This window comes from Nilaparvata lugens, chromosome 11, assembly GCF_014356525.2.
Source record: "Nilaparvata lugens isolate BPH chromosome 11, ASM1435652v1, whole genome shotgun sequence".
Classification (NCBI taxonomy): Eukaryota; Metazoa; Arthropoda; class Insecta; order Hemiptera; family Delphacidae; genus Nilaparvata; species Nilaparvata lugens.
In genome coordinates this window covers 31,388,786-31,416,667 of record NC_052514.1, presented here as the reverse complement: position 1 = coordinate 31,416,667, position 27,882 = coordinate 31,388,786, and the positions used below count along the sequence as shown (strand labels likewise).

The 27,882-nt window shown below is 35.0% G+C and overlaps 1 protein-coding gene across 2 annotated transcripts in view; it reads right to left on the bottom strand.

The window, feature by feature from the left end:
• Positions 1-722: 722 nt before the first annotated feature.
• Positions 723-27,882, bottom strand: part of LOC111049824 — a 64,579-nt gene continuing 37,419 nt past the window's right edge. Inside the window, exons 3-8 of one of the 2 annotated variants that reach the window (XM_039438549.1) lie at positions 25,205-25,279; positions 16,210-16,415; positions 14,448-14,718; positions 12,145-12,360; positions 3,382-3,679; positions 723-2,139 (exon numbers count right to left, since the gene is read on the bottom strand). In XM_039438549.1, coding sequence (XP_039294483.1) covers positions 2,036-2,139; positions 3,382-3,679; positions 12,145-12,360; positions 14,448-14,718; positions 16,210-16,415; positions 25,205-25,279 — 1,170 coding nt within the window. In that variant the 3' untranslated portion in view covers positions 723-2,035. The remainder of the gene's footprint in view (positions 2,140-3,381; positions 3,680-12,144; positions 12,361-14,447; positions 14,719-16,209; positions 16,416-25,204; positions 25,280-27,882) is intronic. The other variant, XM_039438550.1, reaches the window with a different exon arrangement.

Genomic DNA, 27,882 nt, shown 5'->3' with positions numbered 1-27,882 from the left:
CCATCTTCAGGTTTTTTCATTTCAATTCAAGAATGGATAATCAATTATCACTTTCTCATTTGCTGACTTAGTATAGATTCACACAAATGTCTACCATATCAATGCCAACGTCAAGTTAGCAAGTAAAAGTTTAGTGGGCTATAAAAAAACTTTGGTAATTCTCTTTCACATTTATGTTAGGCTATTGAGAACATTCCATTTTCTTAACCTTCCGGCAGTCGCGCTGTTGTAAAAAGTACAACAGTGTCAGTTTTTTGCTGCACAAAACTATTTAATGCGGTGGTGCATTCCAAAACTTTCTCCCCATTACTCCACTGAGTTGCAGTATCAACAGAGCAATTGTTCAGTCTTTAGGTGCCATTTAGTCGCGACTGTGTATAAGTATGATAGGGAAAGACTGTATACGGGGACTGTAAACGAACCAATACAACAGAATTGATGGCTTTGCTTGGTGTACGTTTTTGGGCTACGAAATGGTAATCAACCAAATGTTTATAGGCGTAAAATAATCCAATGAGATGGGATTTGTAATTATACAATTGATTAATATGTTTTGACAGTAAACAGAGTACATAGCACTTGGGAAATTGGATGATTGTAGAAATTACAACACGCGACTGCTCGTGCAATTGAGAAGGGCGCGACTACCGGAAGGTTAATTTAATTGATAGAGATGGAAAAAGAAGAAAGAAGGTTATTTGGAACAAAACACACAAGAACAATCATACATTCAGTACTAACAAATCTTTATTGATTTTCACAGCTAAATTTACGGAGACTAGAAATTTCTCACAAATAATAAATAAATACAATACTGGATCAGTTCTTTTCACAAAAGTAGAATATTTAGTTACACAATCGGTTACTTCAAACTGGAGTAGTTTAGAGTTCTCTTACATTAAGAACAAGTTCCCAGCATAAGTTTATGTTTCTTTTTACACAGTATCCACTTTACATAATATACAAAATTTCCAATGATAACGTAAACAATATCAAAGTCATAAATAGATAGTAAGTTATTCATGAAACTAATAATAAGTTGTCAAATAATACTACATGAATATTCCAGGATAATTTGGAAATTAAATTATTGAAATATTCACTTTTCCAGAGAGTATGAAATATTTGCAGTTTTTTGATAGCACTTTATTTTGAAAATTTAAGAGTTTCCAAATTGTTTCGGTGAATCTAAACGGAAATCTGGGAAAATTGCACATGATCAATATAATAGTGATATAATAAAACTAATAATCATTAAAATAAATGAACAATTAAAATACTCTTCCATTGCGAATAAGCCTGTGGACATAAGATTATTCATGTATGAAAATACTCATTATATTTAGAATATTCCAAGATTATTATTATTATCACTATCACATAGGTTTGATATCTACAAACATTGAATGGTTCACATGAAGTGGGACAAGATAGGTTCATACACAATATTTTTACATAGAATGTTCATATTCGATGTAACAAGTATTTATTTTCAACAATGATACAGGTAGTTTGATCATTGGAGAGAAGTTCCTCCTCTGAATCATGATTTTCCAATATGACTGTCTGATTGACGTATTCCTTCAATTTTCAAAACAGAATCATTCTAATGATATTTATCAAGCGAAGCATAGATGTTGAGAAACATCATCAATCATTATTGGATCAGTATCATTATCAGAACCGTTTCATCCAACATATTGGAAAAATATTAACAGAGATGGAAGATTTCAATTCTCGGTATAAACATCATGGGAAACATCATAATCATTCATGAATCAAGTTTTACACATCAACTTATTACTATCGTTACTTTTAGTTAACGGAATCTCGTATACCGCAGTCTTTCAGATTATTCTCAACAAACAGCTCGACTTTCCTAACACAAATATTATGTAAGAAGTCAGGATTATTCCTTCTACTGTATATGTGTTCTTGTGTTCATATTCAAGGCTACATTTTTTAACATTTTGTAGTGTTCTCGATGATTGTCTGTGGACTTTTGGTGTTGATTTGTGATGATTTAGAGAGAGCGTCACGAGCAATCCCAGTCATCAATGTCGTCTTCCCTGAGTGTGACTAGTTTGGAGGTGGATGGTCGTCTCATGTCCTGGACTATGGTCACAACCGGAGGAAATACTGCGAACAAAAACAATAATTTAGTAAATCTGCTAATTTCATCACTCATAAGTAATTCAACTTTCTCAAAAATATAACGAGTTGATGAATATGCTGCTCGAATATTCTACTCGAACTCACTCAGATACTCACACGATATTCTACTCTCAGATATGCCATCTGAGATGGAATTGATATCCAATTGGGGTGAATACTGTTATCACAGAATGGAGAATGTTTTAAGAACTCGAATTCGTGTGAACATTCTGTTTTATGAGAAAACTCGTGAGAGATTCTCTAGTTTCTTCCCAATGTGATGCATGAAATTCAAACACGAGAACAAGTTTAATCAATCTGTATAGTGTATCAAGGAACTAGATAATTTTGCGTTGTAGTGAAATAATATATGAAGAAGAGCTGATGAAGATTTTATTGCCTGATGCTTCACATACAAATTTTCAGTATTATAGGTATTATTGATCATGCTAAGAGTTTTCTGAAAATATTGTGAGATTTCTCACAATTCAATTTTATAATGGAGCTCTTTTCTATCAAACCGGTTCCATTCTGCAAAATTGTTCTCAACAAGAGTCTTCAATGAATTTATTCAAACATCGAACATATTGAAAACATATTGGATTTTCAAACAAGAAAGTCCATTTTCGAATAAAAATCTCTGATCCCCTACGAGGTCAATCTGATACCTCTAGCTTCCACTTCTCACCCACTTATCATTTCCACCCTCAAAGAATGGGTTTTCTTATAATCGAATCCATTAAGTACAGTAACAATCAATTAACATTTTTAAGTGATAGAATTCATTGGGAACAAAAACCTATTCAGATAATTGAATTAATTTGTGACAAAATCAAATTCTTGAAGTGACAGAAAAATATTATGAACTGGAATCTTCTATGGATTTCCAAATTTATTAGTAACCAAAACATATTTTCTGTTATCAATGAAATAATAAATTGAGAACGAAGGCAAATTTCTGGAGTAACGAAATTCATTGTAAACTGTTAACTTTAGAACCATGGATTCTCAAATTCATAAGAAACAGGAACATCTTTACAGCTGATTGAATAGATTGAGAAAATACAAATTTTCCAGTAACAAAATTCATTACAAACTGAAAACTACTATGGTTTTCCTAATCCATCAGAAATAAAAACATCTCGGCTAGCTGAATTCATTGGTAACGCAACCAAATTATTTAAGTGATAATACATTATAAACTGGAATCTAGTGACTAGAACTCACCCCTATGCATGTTGGGTCCATAGGGCAGGTCCTCGACCAGTTTGGAGTGAGCGATGACTCGATCAAGGAGGCAGTGCCTTGTGCAAGCCAGCACCAGTAGTAGGATAATGAACGACACCAGCGCTGCGGCGGCGCCCGAGAACAACTGCGGTCGTTGGTCCGATTGGACGGCCGTCAGCACAACTTGCGGTTGATGTTGTTCTGCCGAGGCCACGCCCACCACAGACGGCCGTGTGTCCACTGAGAGGGTCTCGCTCTTCGACAACGTCATCGAGTCTTGTTGGTTCACTAGTTCAACCTATAAGAGATAATTTATTATCAGCAATGATGCTATAGTGAACTATTATCACCTATTGAACTATCAGCTGCTCAACTATTATCAGCAATTAGCTAACTATTCCTGATGATAGTTCATCCACAATGAAGATTGTTGAAGAATTTGCTTCAATGGGTTTCAAGAGTTTGAAATATTGTAGTGAAAAACTTAAAAATCCAAAACAATTTTCCGATTTCCACTAGAATATATTTGTTCCATAGCGGTGAGTTTATTATTGATCAAACGAATGTTTCAGTTGTCAGAAATCCGATTTTTGAAAGTGATGATGAAGTCAGTGAATATATTTTTGAAATATAAGAGTGGAAATCGCATCGTTTTTTTCATTAGGATTTGTAAAAGTGAGAAAGTCAGTGGATATATTTTTGAAATATTAGATTGGAAATCGCTCGATATTTCCTTTGATCATGTAAATGCTGAAGAACTTAGCTATCAGCTTCAATTTTTGCCTCAACCTATTCCTTACTTGTATGGTGAATATTTTCAATTTTTTATTAAAAATATATAAAAATTATCGTAAAGTATCAGATTCACTTCCTGACTAGTAGAATCTGAATATTGTCTACCCTATATTGGCCCAATAATCTATATTAACTCACTCTATAATGCTAACCAGCATTATTCTCACCACTCAAGTTCAATAATTCTCATAATATGTGAGAGCCATAGAATCCAAAAAGTGGCAATGTTCATATAATTATGTAGGAACCATCCAGCAAAAGAGACGAAATGTTTGATGTCAACCTGTCTTGGCAGGCAAAATAGTCAGCGTTTTGTCGGAAAAGAATCTTGTCCTCACTACAACAACTCAACCCTTGTCCTATCTACTTAATCTAGAGTAGAACTTTCACCTTCTTTTTCACAAGGCTGCAAAACTTTCCTACGCTGAAAACTTGTGTTGTGAGAGAAGGAGGTGGGTTGTTTGGAGCGTGAACGATGATGAAAGGGTGATAGAACGGTAGAGCAGGAGAAGAGAATGAAGGAAAAGGGGGGGGAAGAGAGGACAAGAGGAGAGAGAAGAAAGTGAGTGTGGAAAGGTGAGTGAACATAAAAGAGGACAATAGGAAAGGCTTGACCTGAATAGTTAAAAGTCCACCAAGGTTTTTCCTAGTTTAGTCAATATAGTCGCAGAGAGAGCCTACGTTTTGTTCAACATCACTATCCTATTCTTTAACTTTTCTTCAAGCCTTCAGCTGGAAGTCTTTATATTCCATTTTGATCTTTTAAACTGACTTTTATTAACAGAGTACGTTTGGTATGGCAAACTAGTAATATTCCTTGAATTCACTGACAAAATGGTTATAATGTGAAGTGGATGAGATTGAAAACAAGAATTTTCCCTCCCATGTTTTTATATGTGTTATACATTGCTTCATAGTAGCAGAGATGAAGTAAATCATAGTATAGTTGGTTTCTTTATGATAGTAGTAATACACCTTTGTGTTCTCATCACAATTTTTTTTTCTTCTCATGGTTTAGTCCGTATTGTACATTTTATGATTTGATAAATATCACAGAATACAATTTTGGTAGATTACTATACGCATAAAATACCAAGCTTAATACAATATTACGTATATTGATAAATCGATCTACAAAATTCCAATTTTGAGGGTTTGTTATATTATCTGAGGTTCATGTTATGAGTGAATGTTGACTGCACTTGTGAGAATGCTAGTGTTCTCCATTCTCTTAAAAATTTTCAAAATAAATAATTTTATTGTGTAATAATTGAATTTTTTCCATAATATAATCAATTATTATATGGTCGTAATGGAGTTCATGTTATCTCTTTTCAGGTAGTCTCAATTCAAAGTTCTGATAAATAAGAAATTATTGATATGACAAAAATACATTTTAAAAATGGAAAAGACTGAATTCTCGAATTCCTATAACCTTTAACCCCGATGACATTACCGTCGCTGATATACTCCCGTATTGTTTTCCCCATCTCGTTCTCCTCAAAGCACTCTGGAACACGCCAGCATATCGAGAATGGAAATTATATTTTCGTTGAGGGGGGACAATTCCTCTATTGAGCAAAATCCATACGCTTGAATCACCAGGCACCCTTTATTGTGTGTGACTCGTTCAGAAAAGCAATCGCAGAAGGGGAAAGTAAAGGAATTGTCTTCAAATGTAAAACTGCCATCATGCCTGATCGCTTTTTCAGCCCTGGTGAAGATAATAAAGGATATATATCTGTAGATGTGTATTATTCTACATGCAAATGTGCAGTTTTATATCTACAGGTATGTTATTCGTTTCATATATTTGACGATTTTTTTCTCTGCGCATTGTAGACATCGTATATAAGAGCGTACGTCTACATTATTCGAGTTATATATTTTGTTTGAGGAGTACTATATCTGTATACGTATATTCGTTTCATATATATGTGTAGAGTTCTATCTCTGTGCAATATAGATATCGTATATAATAGAAGTTTACGTCTATGTTATTTGAGTTATATATATTGTATAAGGAGATTCATATCTGTGTAAGTATGGGAACATTGGAGAGGGGACATATGTGGTCTATAGGTTCCCCCATATATATTTTCGAATTGCGATCATTGAGTGTACGTGGGTCCCCTTCAATGTGCAGTCAGTCAGGTTGTCACTTGAAGAAGCTTCGATCACTTGGAGATGCATTTGCATTTTGACTGGTCTGTCTGTTGCATCACCTCTCATGGCTCGGTTGAATGGTTGGGGTGGGTGAAAGGAGAATGAGGAAAAGGGGAAGCGGAAGAGGAGGAGGAGGAGGAGGAGGAGGAGGAGGAAGAGGAGGAGTGAAGAGAAGTCGGTGTGGGGGAACGAGTGTGGATGAGATAAATTATCGGGATAGAAGATAACAGATATGAGAGAGGAGATTGAGGTTGAATTGGAGAAGGGGAGAAGGAAAAGGATAATGAGAAAGGTGGATGAAAAATGAAGAGGTGGGCTGTGGTGGAGAATTCACTAAGAAGGAATGTAAAATAGAGAGAGACAAAAGAATATGAAGGAGGGAAAGAAGGTTGAAAAAATATAAATGAGAACCAGTCACTTATAGAAAAAGATAATAACAAGGAGAGAGAGAGAATGAAATATAGTTGAGAAAGAGGCAGCACAAAATATACGTAGGTACATAGAAAATTGAAGAAAAACAGAGTGGTAAGTGAACAAGAAAAGAATAATAATAGAAGCATATAATAAATTATAGAAGCAAAGGAAGAGAGAAGAAGTAAGAAAGTCCAAGAAAGAAGAGAAACGTGTAAACTACGAAAGAAGAAAAGATGATCCATCTTTAGAAATAACTACCAAGTTGTTACTAACCAATAACTACCAAGTAGTTTTTTATTCATGGAGATAAAAATAAAGGACGAGTTAACATTCCAATCACAATATATAACACATTACAGTATTGAACAGAAACTACTGAGAAAAATAAAAGTGGGACATATTAAAGGAACTGAAATTCTATAGAGAAACCACTGAAAACATTGGGTGAATAAAGAACAAAGACGAATAGTCAAGAAAACGGAGAAGAGGGAAAAAATTGAGAAAAAATAACATGGAAGCTGAAAATCAAGAAAAATAGCGAAGATAAACAAGGGTTTGAAGAGAACAAGGTCTCTCAAGTTTAAAAGAGAATTGGAAAAAGGAAAAGTAGGGCAAAAGAAAGTATAAGAAGAAGGAGAAGGATGAGTAGAAATAGCAGTAGCAATAGTCATGAAGAAGAAGAAGAAGTGGAAGAAGATGAAGGTGATAAAAAGAAGAATAGAAAGGAGAAGTAGAAGGAGAAGAAGAACAAACAAGGATCACGTAGGGAGGCGTTCTCCAATATTTTGATTTCTCAACTTCCCCCATCCCTTCTTCAAGGCAGCCATGCGTGATTCTTGCTTTCATCTGTTCATTATTTTCATTATAATATTGAAGGGGTCGTCGTGGAGGGAATTTTGATTGCAAGGTTGTCCGTCAATGAACAGCCATCCATTGAGATGTGTGATGCACACGTTACACGTTACTGACTTGATCTGCTCAACAATTCATGTGTTGTGTACTTTGCCAAATTATCGGGGTCCCAGAATGAATCATGGTTCTGTAAGATGGGTTGCAAAGTGTTATGTTCACAGAAGCACCTATATCTTTCTCAGCATGATTCAACATATATTCAGTAAAATGATTGTATTGAGAATGTGGAGAAGATTTTAACAAGAGAGAGAAATCATATACAGACATAAAAAAGGAGGTTGAATTATTATACTTCTCAAGGTTGGTTATCCCTAAACATTAACAGACAAGCTTTATGATTCTATAATAATTATGATCATACGTCAAAGAGATGAGAAAAGAATATTGAAATTATTAAAGAGAGAATTGAAATTGAGATATGAGAAGACTTATAAAATATGGATTTAGAAGACTTCAAAATTAAATTTGAATGATAAACATTATTCTAATTCAACTTTTCTGAGAAATTTCTGTTATGAAGAGGTTAGAAAATAGATTGATCTCTTCTGTTTCATATTGAGATCTACTGACAACTGTCAGCATAGCTTTCAGGTTCAATAGCTAGCATAGATTTTATCTCTAATAAGTAATGCTTATAGTTCATAGTGAGTTAACAAGCTCAAATCTAGTCTACATTCCTAGCATTACTGAATCCAGCCTTCAAAAATCATATCTAGCATTTCTGAGTTTGACTACGTTCTTAATATGGAAATTGGCAAGACAAATTCTATGGAAACTTTAAAATATCAATTATTGAGGGAACCATCTGTGAACATAATATAATTTCATAAGACCTCTTCCTATAATAGTAATAACTGTTATTCCTAGCTTAAGCGTGAACATTATATTGCTGAACGATTACTAACATGATTTAACTGCATACGTTTTCAGTTTCATTGGTATAGTCCATTATTTGAAGATGATATTGATTTATTGACCCATTTATACATTCGAAGAAATACATAGTCAAGTTATAATAAATATTGAATGAGAATAAAATTGAAGGAAAATATTAAAAAGAAGATTATAATTATGAGACATATGAGACATCTTTCAACTTACAAATTATTGTTGTTAGATTCTGACAGAGATAAACAATAAGTTATTACTGTTCTAGTTTTTCTATGGTTTGCATTTAGTGGAATAATGAAGAATATTACTATTGGATATCACTATGAAACGATCTAATATATAGTATAGAAGTATTTATAGTTTAGCAGTTTTCTCTGCTATTACTGCTGGTTATACCTATTACTATTGCTTATTGATATTACTATTAGTTATTGCAAACTTCTACTTTTTTAGATGACATTTTTCTGACCTGTATATGGAAGACGGTGTTCGGCCACAGTGACAGGGTGACACAATTGGTGTCCGTGAAGAGGTTTCCCTGGATGCCGCCTCCGTCCACCTCCCAGGTCACCAGGTAGAGTTGCTTGTGCTGCGAAATGGTCTTCTGCACCTCCCAGGCCACCTCTGCTATCACCAGCACCTGTTGGTGGATCTTCGAGATCAGGCGCAGGTTCCATTTGCCGTTCTAGAACACAAATCGAACCAATTAATAAATTTCAATGAAAAATAATCTCACAACTTCAATTCAATGAGATTATTCATTAAAAAATACTATCTCTTATAATTGTATTCCAAAGAAATTTTTAAGGATTTGATAATTATTATAAAATTCATGAACATTCTGTGTACACAGTCATAATCTTCTTGTTGCAAATAGAGATACATTTTGAAATTTTCAAGAAACATCATCAAACCACTACATTTATATAATTATAATTGTGTTACAGTTATAATAAACTTCTAACTGCTTTACAAACTGCCAAAGTATTTTACAGACAAGCATCAATTATTATCAATATCCTGATACATCGATATGAAACTAAAAAAAACTGTTAACAACATGATTCAGACACGAGGCAATCGCACTTATCATGTGCAGATAGACGAAGGAAAATTCCCTTTCCAGGTGTTCGAATGTTGCAAGGCACACAGACTTCAGTCCGAATATTATGCCTGCTCATGTATGCATACTGAAGTTTGGTCTTTTCTCCTCCTGTCTGTCACTGTGTTCGTCCGCCTTTATAGTTTCGAACTTATGAGTACTAGATTAGAATGTCGATTTTTCTCATTTCCATACAACAATAATATTCCTCTATTGCTATATCGTGAATATAATTTTCACCCAGGACAAGAAGAATAGATAGCAGTAGCAATAGTCATGAAGAAGAAGAAGAAGTGGAAGAAGTGGAAGAAGAAGATGAAGGTGGAAAGAAGAAGGAAAAGTAGAAAGAGATGAAGAAGAAAAACAAACAAGGATCACGTAGGGAGGCGTTCTCCAATATTTTGATTTCTCAACTTCCCCCATCCCTTTTTCAAGGCAGCCAAGCGTGATTCTTGCTTTCATCTGTTCATTATTTTCATTATAATATTGAAGGGGTCGTCATGGAGGGAATTTTGATTGCAAGGTTGTCCGTCAATGAAGAGCCATCCATTGAGATGTGTGATGCATACGTTACACGTTACTGACTTGATCTGCTCAACAATTCATGTGTTGTATACTTTGCGATATTATCGGGGTCCCAGAATGAATCGAGGTTCTGTAAGATGGGTTGTAAAGTGTTATGTTTTCAGAAGCACCTACATCTTTCTCAGCATGATTCAACATAAATACACATATTCAGTAAAATGATTGTATTTAGAATGTGGAGAAGATTTCATCAAAAGAGAGAAAACATCTACAGACATGGAAATGGAGGTTGAATTTTTTAACTTCTTGAGATCGGTTTTCCATGTACAGTAGAAAAAAAGTTTTATGATTTGATAATATCATCATAGATCAAGGGGAGAGAAAAGAATTGGAGGTATTTGAAGAGATTCAATTAAAATTGGGTTATAGGAAGACTTATAAATAATATAGAAATAGAAGATACGCCATTTTATTGTAAATGAAAATAAAAATATTAATTATTATTGAACGAAAATCCTATATTAATTAGCATTTGAATAAATGCAATCTCTATTTAATTCCATCTGTAAAAATATTAATCTCAGTACCCTTTCAAAATATTCAAGAGGGTACTGAGATTAAAATTTTCATTTTTATTTAGAAATAGAAGACTTTAAAATTAAATTTGAATGAGAAGCATTAAGTTATTGTAATTCAACTTTACTGAGAAATTTCTGTTATGGTCAGAAAATAGATTGATCTCTTCGGTTTCATTTTAAGATCTACTGACAAATGTCAGCATAACTGTCAGGTTCAATAGCTAGCATAAATTTCATTTTTTATAAGTAATGCTCACAGTTCATATTGAGGTAACAAGACTAAATCCAGCCTATATCCCTAGCCTTACTACCTATATCCAGCCTTAACAGAATCCTATTTTAGCATTTCTGAGGATTGCGTTTCCCGATATTCTAACTAGTATCTATGTGTGACTACGTTCTCAATATGGAAATTGAGAAGGCAAATTCTATGGAAACTTCAAAATATCAATTATTGAGGGAAACATCTGAGAACATAATATAATTTCATGAAAAATGCTCCTATAAGAAGATGATAGTTATTACTTGATTAAGCGTGAATATGATATATTGTGAACTATAATCGTGGTTCAAGTCCATAAATTATAAGTTTCATAGGTTATAATTATTTGAATATAATATTGATTCATTTATTCATCTACAAAAATACATGATCAAGTAATATTGATGATAGGATGAGAATCAGATTGAAGGAAAACAGAAAAAAACATGGAGTGGCTGTGTTAGTTATCTAGGTGAGTGTTATCTATAATAATCATAAAATAAAAAAACAATCTTCCAACTTACAAATTACTCTTGTTAGATTCTGACAGAGATTAGCAGTAAGTCACTATTTAGTTTCTCTATGGTTTGCATTTGATGTAATAAAGATCACTTTAATTATCCATCCATTTTCAATGTTCTCATGTTTCTCATTTTTCAAGAATCATGATATTCCTATTCACTTTTCTTGATACCTTTTCCACCTTTCAAAGATTCAAGGTTTTCCTAGTATATGGATAACCATAGTTGAAAAATTCCTTCAATCCTCCACCCTTTTTTTCGCACCACTATTTTTTTCTGTTATTTTTTTATTGTGATTTTTTTGTTTTTGCATGTATTCTTTTTCTTAATTTGTGTAAACTTGTATGTGTGTGTGTGAATGTATAAATTGAATCCAATCAAATAATGCAGACTAAGTTTTATGAATATTGGTTATCACTATTAAACAATCCATATTATAGAAGTATATACAGTGCAGTGAGTATAAATAGTATATGGTAGTAATATAGTATAGAAGTATTCTCTCCTATTACTGCTGATTATAACTATTACTATTGCTTATTGATATTACTATTAGTTATTGCAAACTTCTACTTTTTTAGATGACATTTTTCTGACCTGTATATGGAAGACGGTGTTCGGCCACAGTGACAGGGTGACACAATTGGTGTCCGTGAAGAGGTTTCCCTGGATGCCGCCTCCGTCCACCTCCCAGGTCACCAGGTAGAGTGGCTTGTGCTGCGAAATGGTCTTCTGCACCTCCCAGGCCACCTCTGCTATCACCAGCACCTGTTGGTGGATCTTCGAGATCAGGCGCAGGTTCCATTTGCCGTTCTAGAACACAAATCGAACCAATTAATAAATTTCAATGAAAAATGATCTCACAACTTCAATTCAATGAGGTTATTCATTAAAAAATACTATCTCCTATAATTGTATTCCAAAGAAGTTTTTAAGGATTTGATAATTATTATAAAATTCATGATGAACATTCTGTGTACGCAGTCATAATCTTCTTGTTGCAAATAGAGATACATTTTGAAATTTTCAAGAAAAATCATCAAACCACTACATTAATATAATTATAATTGTGTTACAGTTATATTTTTAGTTATAATAAACGTTCAACTGCTTTTCAAATTGCCAAATTTTTTCACAGACAAGCATGAATTATTATCAATATCCTGATACATCGATAAGAAAACTAAAAAAAAAACTGTTAACAACATGATTCAGACACGAGGCAATCGCACTTATCATGTGTAGATAGACCAAGGAAAATTCCCTTTCCAGGTGTTCGAACGTTGCAAGGCACACAGACTACAGTCCGAATATTATGCCTGCTCATGTCTGCATACTGAAGTTTGGTCTTTTCTTCTTCTGTCTGTCACTGTGTTCGTCCGCCTTTATAGTTTCGAAACTTATGAGTACTAGATTAGAATGTCGATTTTTCTCATTTCCATACAACAATAATATTCCTTTATTGCTATATCGTGTATGTAATTTTCACCCAGGACAAGAAAAAAAATCTGGTGTGGCGCACTCACACAACTTTCCTTGCCGTTATGAAAATTTATCACCTGACGCTAGTGTTCCCGCGCATCTTAAGTCTACTATTCAAAGATACAAGCCAGCTGGTGACAGGACAATAAGGCTGGAGACACACGAAGTTTGCTATCTCTTCATAGTGAATGATTTAATAGAATCAACAGTTGCCAACAGTTTGTAATTGAAATAATAAAATTTTCTCGAATTTCGAGCTTATTTTCAATTTTAGGTGAAAATGTTACTGAACATTGAAGAGATTTTCATGCTCAATCTTTTCCACTTGGAAGTTTTTGTTCAAATTGTATCTGAAGCCTGATAATTGGGAATCTAAAATCAAACTTTGCATAGATGGGGCGGAGCTCCTGAAATTTTCACAGATATGAGACTTGTGGCAGTTGATAGAGCTTATCGATGGCTATTTTAGGTATAAATTTGATCAAAATCGTTGAAGCTGTTTTTGAGAAAAACCCTGTTTTTGACAACATTTTCACCATTTTATCCGCCATCTTGAATTGCATCAGATCTAAATTGTTCGTGTCGGATCCTAAAATTGTAAGGACCTTAAGTTCCTAAATATCAAGTCATTCCGTTAATTGGGAGATACGATATCGTGTACACAGACGCACATACACTCATACACACACACACACACACACACACACAACACACACACACACACACACACACACACACACACAACACACACACACACACACACACACACACACACACACACACACACACACACACACACAACACACAACACACACACAACCACACACACACACCACACACACACACACACCACACACACACACAACACACACACACACACACACACACACACACACACACACACACACACACACACACCACACACACACACAACACACACACACCACACACACACCACACACACACCACACACACACACACACACACACACACACACATACAGACCAATACCCAAAAACCACTTTTTGGACTCAGGGGACCTTGAAACATATAGAAATTTGGAATTGGGGTGCCTCAATTTTTTCGGAAAGCAATCCTTTCCATACCTATGGTAATAGGGCAAGGAACGTAATAGATAACATTAGCAAGACAAAATTACAAGAATGAATGAAAGGAAATGATGAATGAGATAATAGAAGTATTCTTATGTGAATAAAGAAAGATATCGAGCTGAAGATACAAATTTTTAAGAATTGATTCGCCGTAGAAAGTTTCGCAAAGTTTCTCATGTATCAAACAAATATTCCGCAAACATTAATTTTGATTGTGTTATAGAGTTATTATGAATGATTGATTACTTTTCTGATACTTTACGATCAAATGAAATTGCTTATTGAAGAGAAACTCATGAAACTCACCTTTGGTGCAAGAACAGGTCTGGCCGTGTTGATCCGTTTGCCGAGACTTGTTGTCGACTTGTCGAGGACATCATTGAGCAGTCGCTGGTCCCTGCCAAGACTGCGGATGACTTCCTGGGCGGTCTCCCTGGCCGAGGGAAGCGCCGTCCTCCGAAGCGGACTGTAGACGGTCTTCAGGCCATCCTTGCCCACGACCAGTACCCGAAGCATGCCGGCGTCCTGGGGAACCCTCGTCGAGAGGTCCACGGTCTGGGTTAGCTGTTTCCACGAGCTGTGAAAATTTATCCCTTTATACTTTTTGAATTGAAGAACTACAAGACTTAACCTATTTCGGACTATGTGTTATCTAAATTTGAGAGAGGAATAGCACAAGGTTACCTTATTTTTTTCTCCCTATCATTTCGATAATGTACTCATTGTATGAATGAATAAAGAATGAATTGCTGCAATTGATGTAATAATAATTGCTATTATTCCTTTATAAGAGATGTATTATTTATTCTTTCATGTAATTGTTGTAATAGCTATGTGTCATGTATGCTTCATGTAGTTTCATGTATCTACTTGTATCTTTTATGCCTTTACTTGTATCTACCTGTATCTACTTGTAATCTTGATACTTGTATCTGTGAGTGAAATTAATAAACAAATTGATTTATTTTAGGTTTCGCTATTTTGAAGGGAATTAAAAGAGAGTGTTGTTGAATTCAAAACTCATACATTAATGAGAGAGATAGTGATAACATGAACAGAACCCTAACAAAATTACTCACAATTACAGGAGCTAGGACAATCATGCAGAAGTGGCTACTCTGTCTTCCTCCAGAAGCACAGGAAGAATAGATTGAGAATATAATTGATGTATCCCAAATTTTGGGTGAGGTCTCCTCTCCTCTTCATTATAATGTCATTTATGTGATATATTTCTCGTTTATTCCAATAGGGCCACGTGGAAGTTGAATTTGATTATTTTCCACCAGTAGGTACTATAGGATGTACAAGTGATGTTTGTATGTAAATAAATGAAAACGATTCAACGTTTAAAATTATGTTCTTGGAAAATGTCACCTCTATCGTCTTTTTGACAACTCTACCTAATCACTTTAGTTGAAGTAAGGACTTTTACATGATCGGGTACAGTGGCTTGTGATGTATTCATATCTTATGAATACTTGTATCATATTCATACATTATGAATCAAATCTTACTATAGGAAAGAATCAGTTGAACTATCAGCTTCGGTTGAACAGGAAGCATTTATGTTATTCATAAGGTATACTGACAGTTCGTATAAGGACGCATGGATGAATAGGTATGAACATCCGCTCTCGGAAAATGTTATCATTTTGTTCAATTGTCAACATCCTATTACATGATGATAATAGCTGAAGATAACAATCCCCTCAAATTATTATCTAACTTACTTTATCCAGCTCTAAAGTCCTGGGTGGACTTTGGCCTCCTCAACATAGCGCCTCCATTCGTCTCTATCCTGTGCACTCCGTCACCAGTTTGCCACGCCCAGCACACGGAGGTCTCCAATCACGTCGTTCAGCCATCTTGTCCGTGGTCGACCTCCCTTTCTCGTCCCAAGCATTCTTCCCTTCAGGAGTCTTGATGGTACCCTCCCGTCACTCATTCTGGCTAAGTGTCCAAGCCACTTCTTTCCTCTAATTATTATAATCTACAATAATCTCATCACTTAATCCATCTTTTATATCAGATTATATTTATATGTATATTATATAATATTTGACCTCACCTGTTTGGTGAAGAAGATGACTTCCTCATGACGAGGTAGACCCAGGGGCCGCCCTGGTCGGTAGGTGGGGGAGGTGGCCACCGCACATCCTGGCCATTGGTGGTGAGAACCTCTTGGGCGCGTCGCACCAGCACGGGTGACCGCTGGTGGCTGCTGCTCGTGTCCGACGCCATCGCAAAGCGGCACGCCGTCTCACAGCCCGGGTACTGTTCAAAGAAGGACACCAATAGTGCAATACATGTAAATCAGTGATGGATATTATGTGATTGTTCTTATTGGTACAGTTGGTTGTAGCAAGAGGAAGAAGAAAAAATACGAAGAAGAAGAGCAACAACAACAACAAAGAGAAGAATAAGGAGAATAACAAGAACAACAACAAGAAGGAGAGGAATAGGTGAAGAAGGAGAAGAAGAACAACAACAAAAAGAAGTAAATAGAGGAGTAGATGGTGAAGAATTGGAGCATGAGAAGATGAAGATATTTATATTGAAGGGAGAGAACTGGAACAGAAGATGTCGATAGTGTTAAATGGGGAAGAGGAGGAGGAAGAAGAGAAGAATGAGGAGGATGAGAAGGAGTAGGAGGAGGGGGAGGTGGTTCAGGAGAAGAAGAAGAAGAGAAGAAGAAGAAGAGAAGAAGAAGAAGAGAAGAATGAGGAGGATGAGAAGGAGTGGTTGGTAAGGAAGGAGGGAGGGATGAGAAAGAAGAAGGAGAAGAAGGAGGATGAGGAGGAGTAGGAGGAGGGGGAGGTGGTTCAGGAGAAGAAGAAGAAGAGAAGAATGAGGAGGATGAGAAGGAGTGGTTGGTAAGGAAGGAGGGAGGGATGAGAAAGAAGAAGGAGAAGAAGGAGGATGAGGAGGAGTAGGAGGAGGGGGAGGTGGTTCAGGAGAAGAAGAAGAAGAAGAAGAAGAAAAAGAAGAAGAAGAAAGAGAACAAGAAGGAGAGGAAGAAAGTGGAAGAGGAGCAGCAAAAAAATGGGAGATGAACAGTGGGTGTAAGATGAACAGTAAGAAGAGCATTTTCCTCTGAGAAACGAATTTTACTTTACGCAAATGTCAAGAAAATCTCCTATTAAAGCTGAATTGAATTGTAGTGACATATTCAGTTAAAGTTTTGATCAATTTTTCCACTAATGAAAAACATATAAGTGTGCAATATACCCTTTCACTATTTTTTATTCTTTGTAAAAATGAATAATATTGATTGCTCGCTATACACAGTCCTTCCCAAGCCTCATCTTTCAAGAAAATTGGAGAAGAATAGATTTGGATGTAGCAACTTTACCACCACACCAGAAATAGAATGAAAATTCTTTCTAATTCTTAACATGCAATGGGTTAGACCCATTTCATCTCGGATTTCAGTTGATCTTAAATCAACTTTTTGGACAGTGTCAGTTTCTCAAAATTTCAGTTTGTCCAGTTCCCGTTGCAGAACGTCCAGTGGATACAGAGTATCCTATAAGTTATTCGAGTTATATTGAGATTGTACTTCTCATAATAGGTATCAACAAATTGTTATCTGAAACAACGCGACCTCCTTTTTACATTCTGAAACATGATGAAATAAAACTTTTAGGTTATGCCGTGTTGCCGTGATATTCGACGAACTGAACGGCTCAACCTCCCACTTGTTACAGTCTCGCACGCACTAGATGAACTGATATCGAGAGGAACTGGACAGTTCCCATGCAATCAATCCCATTCCATTTTTGACAACAAAGAGTTGTTCTGTTCCATCCTAATCCTGCACTCAACCAAAAACGTTGCAAATTGCAAAGCGCTGCCCGAAACCGACAGTGGATTGCTAATACAGAGTAATCCAAAGAACGACGTGTCCATAAAAGGATCAAATTCGGAACCATCAAAACACACGCAATCGCTCATATGACAACATTTTTCACAATTAGAAAATCCCTTTGTTTTTGTATTGGAGGTTCAAAAAACTAAAATTTCCTTTCCTCTCTCATTCTTTGACTTGTCTCTTACATATTTTTCTCTCTCTTTTCTCACTCCATGACATTGTCCCAAACAGATATTCCCTCTTTATTTCTCTTCAAAAGAGTTTTTCTTCCACTGTCTCTTTCAAAAACAGTTTTTCCCACTTGTTTCAACTTCTATGTCTCCTCAATATTTCCTTTCTTTTTTCACAATGCATCTTTTCTCTAACTCAATCTTCTTTCTTCTCTCCCTGATTTTCTTTCAACCTCTTTCACTCTTGAGCTCTTCTCTCCTCTCTCACATAATACTGTATTTATCAAACCCATACCTTCTCTTCCCTTGAGATGAATTTTTCTCTCGTTTTATCACTATTTTGTTCATTCACTCTTCACTCTAACTAATACCATAGAGTGAAGATACTGTTTTATTTGTCTATTCATTTGTCTCTAATAATACTATTAATTTGTTTGTCTATCTGTCTATTCACTTATTTTTTGTCTCTTTATTTGCCTATTGATTTGTCTCTGCTAATATTTTATCAAATGGTCCTCTCCTCTCTCTTACTTTCTCAGTTCTCAATCCACTATTTACTTGCTCTATCACTCACTTGTTACTTGCTCTCACACACTCTCTATTTACTTGTTCAAATGTTCTTGTTCTCTCTCTTCCTCTATCACACTTTTATCTCTTATGATTCCGATTTTCCAACCAATATTCTCCAAACACATAATTTCTCTATCACTGGACAAATCTCTTTCACACTAGCTCTCACCCTTTTTCCCTCTGTCTCTCTCCCTCAACGAATATTTTTCTCTCACTGTCAAATCAACGTTCCCTTTCATCTCAAACGAATGAACACACGTTGACAATAAACTGTAAAAACTGACAATAATCCAGCCAGTGCCCACATCAAAGGACGCCATGCTTTTTTGATTAGTGCGGTACCGTGTCACCACAAACGTCCACTGTGTGATGGATTTAATCGCTCACATATTTGACACTCCAATCGCATGGCGCATTATTCTTATTGGTTGCTGCACAATACATTCCAAAAATTGTACCTGACCAAAAGCTCACAGCCGAGTTTTCAATAAATAATCGTTCTCTCTTTGTAAATTCATAATTTTGTTCGGAAAATGAACTCGTGAAAGAGGATATTGGAGGAAAGGTTGAATTTAGCTGCCCTGCCATTGTCGGGGACGAGAATGGAATTGAATATTCTTTAGATGAGGATTTTGAAGGGAATGTTATTGGAGTGACCAATTCACAGTTGAAAGAATTTTCATCATTGATGGACTATGTATATTGCCGATCTAGAGAATATAATAATAGAATAAAGCTATCGCATGTAATGAACTCATTGATAATTTATGAATCGGTAGGGATCAAATAAGAGCATAGGAGCATTAGCTTACTTACTCTTTCATTGTTTTGGAAATGGATGTTGTAAACACTCGTGTACATTGGAATCAAGTATTTAGTCTACTTATAATCCATTTCCTCTTAAAAATGAAAAAAATCTGAATTTCGTAGCTTGTTTTTGATCCACTACATCGTAAAGTTGGAGAATCATTGAAATTTAAAGGTGCATTAAACATCCTGTGTATTCTTTGTCTAAACAGTTCGAATCATTTTATTTCCAAGTTATCATTGAATATTCCCAATAGCTCTTTCAGGGCCGGTTTCCGAGTTCGGGATTTAGCTAATATAGCTAATATATTTAGCTACAAGTAAAAGTAACCTTGATAAAATTCTAAAACAGCAAAAACGAGCAATAAGAATTATGCTGAACCTCAATAGAACTGGTTCTGTAAAATTAGCATTCTCAGACCTGGAAATTTTAACAATATATGGACAATACAAATATGATGTTATAGTCTTTTTCAAAAAACTTTGGTGACACAAACTTAAGAAATAACACTCACGGTTACAATACAAGGTTTAGTCGTATAATAGAGAGACACAGATTTGATCTTTTTACGAAAAAAAACATATACAGAGGTAAGAAGTGTTTTTTAGAGTTACCAAGCAGTCTCCAAATATTAGAAGGTCCAAGAATGTTTGCAAAGTATCTAAGGGAATATCTGGTCAAATTGTCGCTGTATTCGTTTCAAGAGTTTAACATTGATTTTTGACGAAACGTTTTTGTCTATACTAGGCTAGCCTAGTTATTTATATCTATATATATTTAATTTATTGACACTGTGTTCCAATGTATTTATTACATCTGATGAATAAAGACTATTCTATTCTATTCTATTATATTCTAAGTTCTAGACTTTAAACAGCTTGAGTCATAAAATTGGCTTTCCGAAACGGGGCGTATAGTTGCAGTTTTTATTATAATCTTTATCATCTCATTTCTATGATTGAAAACGTTTTTCCTTGACGAAATGAAACATTCCTAAATAATTCAAAATAGCTGAAATTTCCCATTATTTTCTCTATATTTTATTTTGTGTTTAGTTATCTAGTTTTTCGAATTTTATTTAAACGTGGACTGCGACTACGCCCCGTTTTGGAAAGCCATTTTTCTGACTCCAGCTGTTTAAAGTCTAGAACTCACCTAAATCCCGAGCTCGAAAACTGGCCCTGAAGAGCCCAGTCAACTCCATTACATATCAGAATTTGAAATGACAGAAAATAATTGCGTGAAAATTTATAGAAATTATCCAGACTGACCCAAATATCCTACAGATCCTGTTGAAGCTACACCATTATTCAAGAAGTGATACAGATCCTGGAATTTAGTATAAATAGGATGTCCATTATCTTTAAATGACATCTTTCTAAAATCTCATTTTTTCCAAATCCACCTGAACTCGTCCCGGTAACAAATCCTGTGAGCATTCCGTGCAAATTGAAAACACAATCGCGATAGTACTCACCTCGTGATCCCACCGGGAATTTTTTAAATATTCCAACCTCATACGTAGAGTCGTGATGGCTGCTTGGGAAACTTAGTTGCACACGAATTCAATTTTTGAGACAAGAGAGAGATATCGCTAGTTATTTATTCATCTCCAACCCCTCATTGTCTATCTTTCTCTCTCATCCCCTCACACGTTCTCTCTCAATCTGTCTCGCTTCTCATAACTCTCTCACTTTATCTTGTTCACTGAACGCGTCAGGTCCTCTCGTATTTGCGAAGATCTTATCCGGTATTTTATCTCAATGTATTCATTCAATTTACATATATATTGGGCCGCGGGCGACTTGCGAAGATTCGAGTACTTTCGCTGTAGCCCGCTACGATTTTTCATTCTTATCACGGCGATTATGATAAGGTCGGCTTGTTCTTGCTAAATTACTCTCTTCTCCACCACCCCCTCTACCACCCCCCTCATCCAGGAAACCCAATTTGACGGGCTACCTCAATTATTTATTCTCGAGCTCCATTTTGTAGTACGCGCGCAGGTGAAATTTTCAACTTCAATTTGGGAAGATTTTTCGGTAGCAAGAGGGAAGGGATATGAGATAGCAACTAAAAGGCCACACTGCTGTAATTTGGATCAGAGTTATCAAATTTATTCAGATTGTATCCAGTTTTAATCACGGAGTCGTCGATTCTAGAGCTGCAGTATCCTTAATCGTCTGATGGAGACCAAGTTATTATTGGTGAATGGAGTTTAATATCCTCTTCAAATTCTCTCATTTATCGAGTACTGTTTGACCTTCTCTCGAGATTGGACGAATAAGGCCAATCCAATAACCTATTACTTGGAGATACTATGATTGAAGGAATTTCAGTGCTGAAAATCAGCTTACTTCATCTTCATGAAAAATTTCCAAAAAAATTGTGGAAAAGATTAAAAATTTAATAGCAAACGTAATTATTCTCTGCAGAACAGGATTATAATAGACGTTTCTAATAATTTGATAGGATGGGCCTATGATAATAATAATTCATCACTTTGAGTACAAAGGCTTAAAATGAACTCTCTACTCGTGATATTTTTTCGATTTGTATATCATCAAGCTATCAAAATGAAAAAGTTTTCTCAGGAAAACCTTTTTATTCTGATCATTACTTTTTGATATATGAGCGCCTAAAGTTTAAATTTTTGGGACAGAATAATTCAATTCCAGTGAGAGATAAATCCATGAGATTCATAGGATAGATTCTTCATGATAATGTTGATCTAGTAAACAAAAATTTTCTGAAAAACATCAATTTTCACGATAGTTATTCAATTTACTAAAAATAACTTTTAGTTGAGTTATTTCTGGTAAATTGAATGAATTTTTCAAAAATTATAGATATTTTCAGAAAAATTTTGTTTTACTTGATCAACAATACCATGAAGTATTTATGGATTTATATATTGATAGATATGAATCTTGAAATCTCATCGGAGAAATTGTTAAATATCAATGTTGGATCCTCTAAATCTCATGGATTTATATCTTACCGAATTTGAAATGTTTTGTCCCAGAAATTCAAGTTACGGGCGCTCATATCTCATAAAGTAATGATCGGAGAAAAGATTTTTCCTGAGAAAACTTTTTCATTTTGATAGCTTGATGATATACAAATCGAAAAACTTTGAAAACTATCACCAGTAAAAAGTTTATTTTTACCCTTTGCACAGCCTTAATGATCACCTTTCACAGCCTTAAGATGTGAAAGTATGAAGGGAGTGCACAGTATAGAATTTATTCTATTGGAGAAATTGTTAAATATAAATGTTGGATTCGGTTTGTTATAGAAATTTGAAGAAATACCAATTATTCATAGATACCAATTATTCGAAATATTCAAATAATTATCACGGGTAGAATGAAAATGTAAAATTTCTCTTAGGTCTCAAATTATTCATGTTGATAATGGATTTATCAGAAGACATCCTTTCTCGAAAACTACTTTAGTCAAAAATATTGATACTAATAATAGTCCTCGACTTTGATGAATTTGTTTTAAAAATTCCATTCACGTCTCTGAATCTATCAATATATGATTCCATAAATCACACTATCATTTATTTGTGATGGCCTCTCTTACATTGAAATCCTGATTTTCCTATTACAGCATCAGGACATATACTTGGAAAATTCTGAAAAACATCGGAAGTAGAACAAGATTGGGAACTTCTACTGTGAAGAGAGTGTGGTAAAAGATCGAGTGAAAAGTGAGTTCAGAGTAGTGGGGCAAGATCAAGAACATATAATCAGATTTCAAATCCAACATCTGTACTTGAATCCGTGAGGTGAACTCAAAAAACAGAATGAAACCAAATGCAAATATTTCATACAAGGTTCAGTGAGTATCTAGTAAGCTGTCCCCGACCGAACTATGTATGTGGAGAGACCATTTATAATATTCAGGGGGGACATGGGGGCATGACAGTATCGCTGAGAGAAAGAATAAAACAGTGGGCCGAGACAGCTTGCAGTGTCATCCGCGAACACAACAATCGCCGATTGCAATATTTATAATGTCATAAACTGCCTACACGTGCTAGATAACCGCCAGCAACAATGAGCAGTCATGTCAAGTGTCAGCCGCAAATTTAATGGATATCCAATCACGATGCATTCACACAACATCTCCACTGATTGTGGTATAATCATAATTCGCACACGGCATTTTTCTGGATACAGTAGTTTATGACATTCTCAATGGATGCAAAGTTTTTATGGTGTATAATAGCGGCAGCAACTGTGAAATGTTGCCTCTTATTGTAGCTGCGCCCACAGTTTCAAATCTCAGATGTCTCCTAGCATCGTCCTCCATAAATTAAAATCACACGGTTTTTTATTTGTCTTCTTTCCATTGCAACGATGTTGACTAAGATTCACTTCGATCTGTCAGCATTTGTTCAATGATTAGCATTGATGCTATTCATGTGGAATGCTGACAATCTGGAGTGGATCTCACTATAGCATCTTTCAAGGTGTGGAAGATGTGAAGTTTCCAGTTTTTGATTGTAAGCTGACATCTATACTATGATAAAGGGAAGAATCAGCTTATACATGTAAAGGATAGGAAATTCACGAATGACGCATTATCACGTCTGAACTACTCAACTGATTAACTTGAAATGTCGCATATAGATTCTTGATTTACCGAGGATGGTTATAGGCCTGTTTTAAATTCTTCAAGATTTCATTTCGTCAATTTTTCAAAAGGACTCTTGCGGAGCACAGGCTACCTGCTATTTTTAAAAAGTTGATCTTAGAGGTCATTTATTTCTCTAAATTCTGATGTGATGAGTGAAAAAAAATGTTATTCATTTCAAGAGAGGAATTCGAATCAAAGCTTCAAGATGATAATATTATTCAATCCCTTCAATATACTCAAGTGATTGATGTATACGGTGATTGTATGATGTAATTATCATATGTGATCATGTGATATATTGATGTATAGGGTGATTGATGTATACGTATTGATGAACATAATATACGTGTTTATTGATACATTATATTCGAACAAGCTCTGCTGAACTCAGAGAATATAGAATGTGATTCTGTGAAGTAGTTCTATAGATGAGAGTGGAGATTCACTTTCTATACTCTCTGGCTGGAAAGTATAATTTCTATTCTATCTCCTGAAGAATTTCATAACATGTACCAGTGTTGATAAACAAAAATAGAGAAAATCATAATAGTTCACAGCATCTACATTATTGTCATAACTTTAAACCTTTTTTTTAATCTCAACGACTAGTTATGCCTGACAAGAGACTCAGACTCAACTCACACTCACGCGACTCAGGTCGAGAAGAGACGCGACTCCAGTCGAGAGCATGTGTTTCCAAATGGTGGCACTCAGACCAGTCGATTCTAGTCTCCGCGACCTCACCATTTGAAAACACATGCTCTCGACTAGAGTCGAGTCTCTTCTCGACCTGAGTCGCGTAAGTGTGAGTTAAGCCTAAACAGAATTGAATCTGTATTCAAAACGTAGTCTCACATACTTCGTAGAAAGTTGTAGAAGATAACACAGTATCGTTGCAAATTGATACAGATCTGATATTGATACAAATAAACTTGAACAAGATATGATAAGATAGATTGAATATAGGTATAATATTGTTAGAAATTGAACTTACACATAGAGCTTTCTCTGCACACAGAGCTCCCCAAACAGGGAAGTTGGACTGCAGTAATTGACAGTTCTGCCAGCACTGAAACAGTCAAACAAACATTAATCACCTTCAAATGTCTGCCACAGCAGGGGTGAGGTTCACATTAAACTGTCAGCATCCCTGATGATTATCATTGATGCTTTCAATTCAATCAATGCTGACAGAATGAAACCAAATGCAAATATTTCATACAAGGTTCAGTGAGTATCTAGTAAGCTGTCCCCGACCGAACTATGTTTGTGGAGAGACCATTTATAATATTCAGGGGGACATGGGGGCATGACAGTATCGCTGAGAGAAAGAATAAAACAGTGGGCCGAAACAGCTTGCAGTGTCATCCGCGAACACAACAATCGCCGATTGCAATATTTATAATGTCATAAACTGCCTACACGTGCTAGATAACCGCCAGCAACAATGAGCAGTCATGTCAAGTGTCAACCGCAAATTTAATGGATATCCAATCACGATGCATTCACACAACATCTCCACTGATTGTGGTATAATCATAATTCGCACACGGCATTTTTCTGGATACAGTAATTTATGGCATTCTCAATGGATGAAAAGTTTTTATGGTGTATAATAGCGGCAGCAACTGTGAAATGTTGCCTCTTATTGTAGCTGCGCCCACAGTTTCAAATCTCAGATGCCTCCTAGCATCGTCTTCCATAAATTAAAATCACGCGGTTTTTTATTTGTCTTCTTTCCATTGCAACGATGTAGACTCAGATTCACTTCGATCTGTCAGCATTTGTTCAATGATTAGCATTGATGCTATTCATGTGGAAAGCTGACAATCTGGAGTGGAACTCACTATAGCTTCTTTCAAGGTGTGGAAGATGTGAAGCTTCCAGTTTTTGTTTGTAAGCTGACATCTATACTATGATAAAGGAAAGAATCAGCTTATACAATCATGTACAGAATAGGAAATTCACGAATAACGCATCATCACGTCTGAACTACTCAACTGATCAACTTGAAATGTCGCATATGGATTCTTGATTTACCGAGGATGGTTATAGGCCTGTTTTAAATTCTTCAAGATTTCATTTCGTCAATTTTTCAAAAGGATCCTTGCGGAGCACAGGCTACCTGCTATTTTTAAAAAGTTGATCTTAGAGGTCATTTATTTCTCTAAATTCTGATGTGATGAGTGAAAATAAGGTTAAACTATAATTTAGGGAATTTGATTGATTGAAACTTCCATAAGAGTATTGTATTAACAAAGCCTATTATTTTTCAAGTTAATAATATTGATTGAGAATAATCCTTTTGATTTTATTAGTGATGGAAGATAATTATAATTATTTTTCTAAATAAGTATAGAAAGTTTTCAGTTACGTTACATTTGAGTTATTGTTTCTGGAGATATATTATTGTAGAGTATTGCTGAAAGTCAGGAAGATAGCCTTTAAATTGGAACGAAATTTTTAAGATTATGTTCATATTGAGTTTATGACATTTTATAATTTATATTTTTCAGACTCTGTTTTCTTATGTCATTAAGGCTTCGAATGATTTAGTAAACTTTTTATGATAGAAATCTTAATAGACGAAGAAGAAAGTTTTCTTTTCCAGGAAATTAATATTAATGAATGTTCAAATTTTAATACAATTTAAATTATTTTCTATGTGTCTACTAATTTTATTTAATTAAAGGTAAAAACTATCTACAAGATGAATCTTATAAGGCAAACGTTATTTTCACCTTAAAGTGAAATTTTCAATATTTTTCTTCTATTGTGTTATAAAGTGTCTTGTTTTATTGGTGATAAATCATAATTCTAGTTGATACTCGTTTTTGGACTTGTATTTGTAGGTAAATCAAATCATAAACTCTGGAATGTTCATTTTAATTAAGGTTCTGAGCAGTTTTGGGCGAATGCCCGTGGTTTACACTTGGATTGCGTCCTATAGTTCATAAATAATAAATAAAATAAATGTTGGCTAGCGCACAAGTTTCCAACAATACTAGTCGAGCTACTATATGAAAAATTATATTTGATTTCGCAAACCAAACGAAAAATATCATATAAGTTAGCATCATTTCAATCTGAATTATTCCTTTTCTAAGAGTATTATATCAATTTATATAAAAGTTAACATCATAATTAATGAAGTATTATTCATTTTCTAAAAGCATTATATTAATTTATTACGGGTGTTTTCATAAATGTTGCATTGTATATTAATGACACTCTGGCAAGTAAATTTGTTTTAAATCTGTTAAATTTTGAGAATGAAATCAGAACGTCAAGATAAAATCTAAATTAAATAACAGAATAAACTCCTGTTTTAGCTTTTGATGAATAATTGGAAGAGTTAGAAATTAATGCTGTAATACATTCATTTACAGCGGTTCATGTGTGTCCCCAAACCAACTTCTTGTACTACCACCCCTTTGGTTCCGCAACTTTATGTAACACCGCTTCAAGACACCCGTTCAGACGACAGGTCTAGGGACGTAAGAGGACGTCGCCGTCAAGCCAAATTCAACCGGTGAAAGTTCCCCGCCAAAAATCAGGTACTGTAGCCCCGACGATAAAGCAACGTACAGACCAACGAAAGTGCAGTGTAGTGAAACAAAGGTTCATTCGAGAATGTCAATCAAAAGTGGGGATTCAAAATTATTATGAAAT